At 58.2% G+C, this 8480-nt stretch overlaps 1 protein-coding gene across 1 annotated transcript in view; it reads right to left on the bottom strand.

The window, feature by feature from the left end:
* The window catches only part of SPATA13 (spermatogenesis associated 13), a 93461-nt gene that overhangs the window by 8383 nt on the left and 76598 nt on the right, over window positions 1-8480 (bottom strand). The window contains exons 6-10 of the mRNA XM_007471467.1: window positions 5318-5454; window positions 4072-4251; window positions 3607-3792; window positions 2073-2252; window positions 11-192 (exon numbers count right to left, since the gene is read on the bottom strand). Of these exons, the coding sequence (XP_007471529.1) occupies window positions 11-192; window positions 2073-2252; window positions 3607-3792; window positions 4072-4251; window positions 5318-5454 (865 nt within the window). The remainder of the gene's footprint in view (window positions 1-10; window positions 193-2072; window positions 2253-3606; window positions 3793-4071; window positions 4252-5317; window positions 5455-8480) is intronic.

Genomic DNA, 8480 nt, shown 5'->3' with positions numbered 1-8480 from the left:
CAGCGGGTACTTGCAGATCTTCTGCACGGGGGGCAGCAGGAAGCCGTCAATGGCGATGTCGATCATCTGCTGCAGCAGGCGGCAGGCCTCGAAGAAATGTCGGTAGCGGCCCTGCTTCATCAGGCCCGCCAGCTCGGCGCAGGCGCCCGGGTGGTTGTTGCAGTACTCGGAGTAGATGGCGAAGCCTTCTTGCTGGGAAGGGGGCGCACAGCTCTGTCAAGGCAGGGCGGCTCTGGACCCTGGCGAGGACGGACAACACCCAGCGCCTCCCCGCCACCCCCGGGGAGGTTCTTGGACAGGGCGCCCCGTGGGAAGGGGCCACATCCAGACCCTGGGGGTGGAGGGAGAGGCTGCCGAGGACGCAGAGTTCCGGCCCACGCCAGGCCCCTTCCACAGACCCTGAAAGGGCGTGTCGGGCACACAGGCCGCCCTGGGGAGCTGCGCCCCCTGTGTCACCCCCCCCTGTATCGCCTGATCCAGGAGAAGAGAGAGGTGCTGTCCCTGCGCCTGGCTGCCGCCTGTCCTTTCTCCTCTCCCGGGCAGGTGGGCGCAAAGCCCCATCTCCTGGTCACAGGTCTCCTTCCCACCCTGCCACCTGCCATCCACGTAGGGGCCACCTCCTCCCCTCCCCCGCTCCTCCTCCAGGCTGCCCCACACCCCCAGGATTCCGAGGGGGCCCCGCCCAGCCCCCTGAGGCTCCTCGGCCCCAAGGCCGCCTCCTTCACACAGGTCCACCTGCCCGCAGCTACGGTGTCTTCGGCCTGGGTCCTACCCCAGTTTATACCTGGCTGTCCTCTGGCTCACCACCTCTCCAGCCAAACCCCTCTTTCTGCGTCCCTGCTGCTGTCACCCTCGCCCAGGCCCACCTCCCTGTTTCCCCAGAAGCAGTGACACCTCTGTCCCCAAGCTAGGCTCTCCTGTCCTCCACAGCAAGATCCGCGTGCCACTCTGCAGCCTCACCTTGGCTGACCTGGAAGCTTCTATCCTTCGACTTGTTCCCGTGAACCTCCTGCTCTGGCCAAACAGTTCTCCTACGAAGTCCCAAACAGGCCCAGAGCCGTCACGGGCCCACCCCTCCAGCCGGAGACGGCCACCAGCAACAGCGTCTCCAGCCGTTTACAGACGGTCCACCCGAAGATCGGCCCCCATTCCACAGCCACTGTAACGCTGCTGGGCCCAGAGGAGCGAGCGCTACACTAGCCCGGTCATTGGTGTTAGCACTACTGGCACTGTGCCCTGACCATTCTGGCCAGGGACGGAATCTACTTCCTCTGAAATCTGTTGTATTAAAAAGTGACAGCCAGTCACCAGTTAGCGAGCTCAGGCCAGCATCAGGAGACTGTTCTGAGGCAGGTACAGGCCTGGGTCCCAGAGCCGCACGCATTTGGCCTGATTCCACTTCTGCCAATTACTAATGTGTGACCCTGCGTCACTTACTCTCTGGGTGAAGCCTAGCTTCTGCATCTGGAACATGGGGAAAATAATCATACCTGCGGCACAGCAGTACAGGAGCTGACATACAGCCCTGAACGCAGCGATTAACATATAATAGACACGTGGTAGGTATTATTAGAAACTACCCCAAATACAACCCCTAAGTCGAAATTGCATAAAATTGAAAAGATTTTGAAATAATGGACTTGGGGTGCTCAGATAAAGATCAACCATATACAGCAGTCCCCTTAATTTACAAGTGACACCTCCATCCTGCAGGAAACTAATCTAGCAAACAAAGAAAGAAATTAAACAAAGTGGAACAAAACAAAAAGAACCCCTGTGCTTCAGGGAGAAACATCTCAAAATGAATTAGCGGGGGCTTCCCTGGTGGCGCAGTGGTTGAGAGTCCGCCTGCCGATGCAGGGGACACGGGTTCGTGCCCCGGTCCGGGAAGATCCCACATGCCGCGGAGCGGCTGAGCCCGTAAGCCATGGCTGCTGAGCATGCGCGTCCGGAGCCTGTGCTCCGCAAACGGGAGAGGCCACAGCAGTGAGAGGCCCACGTACCGCAAAAAAAAAAAAAAAAAAAAAAGAGTTAGCGGGACGCTATCAAGTAAGAAGTGGAGGGTGACGTACATGTTCAAGAAAGCAGGACCCTATTTCACTCAGGTGAGGTTCCTCTTGATTGTTCTGTTTCTCAAGGTCTTTCAGGAACTTTCTTTGGAATTTGTAAATATCTTCAATGTTTCCAAAAATGGTGGCGAGCTGTGCGACCGTGAACATCGCGGTGTGCTTGCGACACTGTCGAATGTAGCCCTACAAGATAGGAAAGCAATGCTTGGTTTCAAATATTAGAGCTCAAAACTTGGTACTGTCACACTTTTGCTAAACTCTTAAGATAACCATTCTCTCACTCCTAAGTGCATTTCACAGCCGGGAAGGCCCGTCCAATACAGATGCCATCGCTGGCTGAGCCGCTCAGGGAGCAACGCTCACTGTCATGGCCCAGAGCCAAGAACGGCTTAGCCGAGGGCTCCACCATCACCCAGTTTCTACAGGAAACAACACAGATCCGTAGATATCTAATCTGAGGCCTAATCAGAGCACCACTAATTCTCTACGCCCAATGCCCTGGTTGTACGCGGCTTGGGTAGGATATGGGGGTAGGAAGGAAAGGCCATAAAAATGTGTAACAATTATCCCCAGATGGGCACCGTGTAATTACACAGACTGAACTGACTATACGGTAAAACACAGACCACTGACTATCGGGGATGAATTTTAACAGGCTATAGGCCAGCAGGTCTGGTTTACGTCTGGGCTTCCTCATCCGTAAATGAGGGCGCGTGGGACCTGCCCGTGAGTGTCATGGGGTCGAGTTAAGCCGGTGAAGGGCACGGTCGTGCTCAACAGGTATCAGCAGTGACTGTCTCCCTAAAATGCCACTTCAGAGGAACTCCCTCAACTGCAGGTTCACACGGAAAAGGACGGCTGCCACAAATACACCCAACGCCGGGGGGTTCCTCATCTGGGGGTCAGTCCAACCACACAGCAGGGCGGGGTCGGGGGGGAGCGCGGCCCGCACTTGGCCTGCCTCCTGCTGGACCCTCGCAGCTGAACGGAAGGTGCAGGCATCAGCATTCACGGCCAGGACGCCGTGGTGACCCGTGGGGCGCACAACGGTCTAGCGAAGCACTCTACAGAAGCCACAGAATTGAAAGATACCACAGGGGAGAGACTTGGCTGCTGAGTGGGATCCCAGACCCTGCAGGACAGAGCCCGGGACGTCGCCAGACGCCTGCATCTGCGTGACTCGGGGTCTCGCTGTGCGCCAGAGATGAAAGGCAGTGGTTGGTGGACGGTGACAAACCTTCGGTTCTTCACCAAGTCAGCTGGGTCTCACTTACAGGTGCCGCCTCCCCTGAATGTCACTCCCTCTGAATACCCGTGGCAGCTACGTCCCGCAAGGAGGTCGCTGCATCTCACCCTGAAGACGGCCGGCCGCTCACGCTGCCCGGGGTGGACCGGCATCTGGTGAGCGAGTGGCCTGTACAGGGACCGCAGGCGGCGGTGGCGACGGGGCTCCAGGAAACGCGTGCGCAGAGGGTCTGGCTGGGCGCGGAGCTGCCACACGGCACGGCACGCGGTGCCACAAGGCCCCCAAGCTCACCTCGCAGATGTCCCGGAGGTGCTTGATGTACACCCGCTCGGTGTCCATGATCTCCTGGATGACGTTGGTCCGCATCTGCTGCTTGCTCTCGGGGTGCTTGTGGCGGCCCCGGCCCGCGTCCTCCGCCGGCTCCTCGCCCGCGGTGCCGCTGGAGCCCTCCGCCAGCTCCTCCTGGTTGACCCGCAGCTGCGGTCACACGCAGGGCACAGGTCAGCGGGGCGGCACCCGGCCCGCCCCCTGTTTCCACTCCCCAGGGACGGTGAGGAGGGTAGCGGGAGGCGGGGCGCGCCGGGCCCGCACGGGCCGAGCTGAGCGTGGCAAACGCAGCGGCGGCGCCAGCCGCCCCGCTGACCCCGGTGGGAATTCTCCCTTCCCACACCCCAGCCTCTAGGAGGTCTGGTTCAAACGACGACGAGGGCACAGTGGCCCTTGCCCCTGAGCCCCCAGAGGCAGGAAGACACTCACTCGGACGAAGCTGGCGGGGAACCAGGCCTCCCTGTCCGCGCTGCGGCCCCACCACCAGTCCTTGTGGGAGGCTTCCAGGACCTGGATGACGTCCCCGGCCTTGAAGCCCAGCTCCTGCTCGTCCATGGTCACGTGGTCCCACAGGGCCTCGGCGCAGACCACGCTGCCATCGCTGATCAGCTGGAATGCAGAGGCGGGTGCTCAGCGCGGAGTGCGGGGACCCTGAGCTCGCCCGGCCCCGGAGTGTTCACGCCGATGGCGCTCAGCCGATGCTCAGCGTGTGACGTCACACGACAGGGATGAGGAGAATTACCAGGCGGGCACCCCTCCTGTGCTCTTAAAGGAACCCCCAGGTCCACTCATCTGGGCATCAGTCATCCAGCAAGTGTGACTGTCTGGACGCTTCGCCCCGGAAAGGGCTTCTGAGCAGCCAAACTAGACGTCCTGGAGCCGAGCCGTCAAAGGTCAGCACACCCTTTCCTGCAAGCCCTCACGGCGTCACCCAGAACCTCCTCTCCGTTCTTTCCTCACAATCTTAGCAGACTCTGCATCTCACTGTGTCATTTACTGCAATTAAAGAGAACACAGCACGACGTCTGGATATTCAGCAGGTAATTTAAGCTCGTCTGTAAGCCGGCTGTAGGGGCTGAGGGCCGTGCAACCACTCAGCTCCCGGGATGTCATGGGGACACCGTGGATCCCATAGCAACAACTGGTGATGTTGCCAGAGAAGTTACACTCCACGCGCTCTGTTCGTGAGCTCCAAAGGCTCGAGGCGCCTTCTGGAAAGACTTCTGTAAAAAGGCCTAAAGATGCAGAGGGGCGGGGAGAAGCCCAGATCCGTGGTGAGAAACACGTGGTTAAGTTCAGCTCTGCCGTCTGCTAGCAAGTCGTTCAGCCTTAGTCTCAGAGTGTTTGCTAAAATGTGGACGGTAACTAACGTTCCCTTCCTAGATTTATTATAACAAATGTAGGGAAGGCATATCCTGAACCGAGAAGCCCTCTCCACGCATAAGGATGGCTGCTCTGACCGGGAGGGATGTCTTTAGTTAGTTACCTGCAACACTGAATCACATAAATCAACCTTGAAAATGCAAGAAAACCATACTGGCTTTCTAACAAGAATTCTAGGTTTTAGCATATGTTCACTAAGAAATAATCAGAGAGCAAAGTACGAGTGGGTTCCGGGGCCCTGAAAACCGGGCCTCCTGCACTGGCTGCTGCCGTGTGGAATTAAGCCCAGTACCTCGTTGATGGCCAGCTGCTCCCCGCCCGGCTGCAGGTACCGGGGGTTGGCCCGACAGAGGTCTTCATAGCTGTAGTCCTCCTCGCTGCCATTGTCATCCGCTAGGGCAGATGACTCCGCACCGCCATCAGAAGAAACTGAGCGAGAGAAAGAGAGAGAGAGAGAGAGAGAGAGAGAGAGAGAGAGAGAGAGAGAGAGAGAGAGAGACGGTGCAGTTTAAAGGACACAGCTAATGTCAAAAATATAACCACAAAACCTATGACCTCTGAGAACGTGCCCTCAGGGGAAAGTAATCATTTGTATCTAACCCAGAATAAGAGACCATTAGAAAATGTCTACTGATCTAGTAATCCAAAGGTAGCAGTTGAGGCTAAGGAGAGCCGGGGTTGAGTGTCCCTGTCGGTGAGAAAGGGGACACTTCAGAGACTACCGCCAACAGTGACGCACAGGGTTGTTTTGCGAGTCAGGATACTGAGTGAACGATGTGTGATTTAGTTGGAAATTTGTGCTGCACAGCACAAATATAAAAGATACAGATAATGTTTCTAACTCATGTGTCAATAAGCTTGAGGAGGAAACGAAAAGTGGAAAATATTGATACAATCCTTTTTTAAAAAAGTGTCCTGCTTCCGTCGTTTCCCCGCAAGGCACAGTGAGGTGCTGCTAAAATCAGAAGGTGCTGACGGTATCGTAAGTGAAGCCATGCACCATGCTTCCTAGTTGTCACAGAGCGAAGGGCCACAACTCACAGTGTCAGAGTGAGCAGTTAGCTGGCACCTTTACCAAAATGAGAAAGCCCTTATGAGGATGGGTGTGGCATTTTGGACGGACCTCCTGGCACTCAGATCTCCTGCTGGGACAGTAGGCCCCTCACCAAGGCTCGTCTGTCATTGAACGTCCGCTGTGAGGAGGCCAAGGCCCCATGGCACAGGCACCTGGCTCTTGCCTGAGGACGCAGTGCGGCTGGCCTTGGGCACGAGAACATCTGACAAAGGATGGGACCGGAAGGTAAGCCTCAGGGTTAGAGCAAGCACCGGGGCTGCTCTCGCAGGGCCTGAGCAAGGGAGTGGCAGGTTTGAACCGAGCCCCCGGTACCGCAGAAAGACACCAGGTGTTCGAGTGACCGAGGCCCGGTCTGACCCGTAGCCCCGCCCCTTCCGGGCGGGGACCGGAACCAGGCAACTCAGACTCTCCCAGCTCCACACGCTTCCGCTGTAAACGGTAGTTTCTTTTTGGAGAATTAGGTGGGATGATGTGTGTCACGTTCCCAGCGTCCTTGGTCCGTGGCTGGGACTCGCTCAAAGGAGCCACCGGGGTGATGGCAGCGAGCGCGGTCGTGGCTGGGCTGAAGGAGCGCGCCTTGGCCTCAGCACGCGGCGGGCGGGGCGGACGCTGGGCCCAGGAGACCGCGGGGAAGGCGGGCCAGCTGGATCGGGAGGGCTCCCCGAGCCGCAACACGGAACCGGCCGCCGGAAGCGCAGTGCGAGGACCCGCACGTCCAGCTGAGAGAGGGGGAAATCAACGATGATTCGGAAACTCCCGAATTACTGGGAGAACTTTCCAGAAAGGGAGTCTGGGGAGGAGCCGGTGGGGCAGGAGGGTGAAGGCCAAGCTGGATGCTAGTGGGATAGCTCCGTGCGGCCTGCTTCCTTCAAGGACCTGAGAGTCGGGATTTCTAGTAACTTTACCCTCGCGTCCGGGACGGGTCTACTTTCTAAATTGAGGAATCTTTTTAAAAATGAGATATTTTCTTATTTTAAATTTCTGTTTCATTTTATTTTGTAAAGTGAGAGATTTCCTAGTCTTTATTTTGTGCTGAGTCTTCAACATCTGATGTGCATCTTACATTCCCAGCCCATCCCCTCTGGACGAGCCACGGTCGGGTGCCCTGCAGACACTGTCCGGCCCTGCCACTCGCTCGATGCACACCTCCCATGGGTGTGTGTGGGCGTGTGTCCGTGTCCATCCTCAGGCCCCGTGCGGCCACTCCGGCTGTGCGCTGTGGTCACAGCGCTCTCAGGCACAGGACACGAGGTCACCTGGCTGTTGCTGGGGTGTGTCTGGGGGGTAGGAAGAAAGCCCAGAGGAAGCAAACGCACTTGCGGTAAAGGCACGAGCCTTTCTCATCAGGCTAGCAGGGAGGTAACGAACGGTAAGGCTGCAACCCTCCTCTAACCGGGGCCCTCGGGGCAGCTGCCCCAGCACTGCGTCCACTAGCACGGTGGTTAACAGCGGGCCTGGTCTGTCGGGGCCCAGAGCACCGAAGGCCGCGATGAGCCCCAAGCATCCCTCCTCCTCCCGTCTCGGCGGGACTGCTGCGCTCAGGAAAGTCAAACACCTGGGCCCCTCCCCACAGTGGAGTCAGAAACCACGCTGTCCCTAAAGACCCTCCGAACTGCGTTTCCCAGGAGAATTCTTTACCACCTCGTCTGGCGTTGCTACGAAAATCAGTAAAGGGGAAAAAAAGCCAGGTGTTAACGTGCAAACCCAGAGTTCACAGGAGTTTAACGGAAAAAGGATTCTGTCGAAAAAAGGCTGAACCTTTACGGGAGGCAGAGGGTAGAGATATCTGGAAACAGACGTGAACCTCACATGCTGGACGAGTGTCTGACCGCATCACGAACACCTGGAAGAGAGCTCCGGCCGAGGGGCCTCACGAGAGCGTTTGGGTCCCTCGGGTCAGCGTGTCCTGAGCCACGGACACGAGGCGGTCCCTGTGCTGTCAGCCCGTTCGGCGGGGTAGGGGCGGGGCCTGGGCGGGAGAGACGCCGTGTGTCCGGGGACCAGCAAAGGAATCGGAGCGAAAGCACCTGGCAAATGTCCTAGCTTGACCAACCTTCCAGCTAAATGAGCTGGGGCCAGCCTCTGGGCTTCTTCCACCCCACGTGCCCATCTGTACGATGGGCACAAGTCCACACGGCCCATCTGTTAAGTGGTCACTCTTCTGCCTCACGTCCCACCTCTGACCCGTCCGCAAATCCGGACCCTCCCCCCAGCACGTGTCCAGAACCTGCCGCTCCCCACGGCTCCCCACAGCTCCCCACGGCTCCAGCCTCGGCCACCTCGAGGTGGGTCACTGCAGAAGCCCCTCTGCGCCCCCGTCCCACCCCGCCCCCTCCACGAGTCGCACCAAAGCGGCCACAGTGATAGTGCTAAACCCCCC

The sequence above is a fragment of the Lipotes vexillifer genome, unplaced genomic scaffold (genome assembly GCF_000442215.2).
Source record: "Lipotes vexillifer unplaced genomic scaffold, Lipotes_vexillifer_v1.1 scaffold543, whole genome shotgun sequence".
In the NCBI taxonomy this organism is placed as follows: Eukaryota; Metazoa; Chordata; class Mammalia; order Artiodactyla; family Lipotidae; genus Lipotes; species Lipotes vexillifer.
The sequence above is the reverse complement of the archived record's forward strand: the minus strand, read 5'-3'. Positions and strand labels throughout refer to the sequence as shown.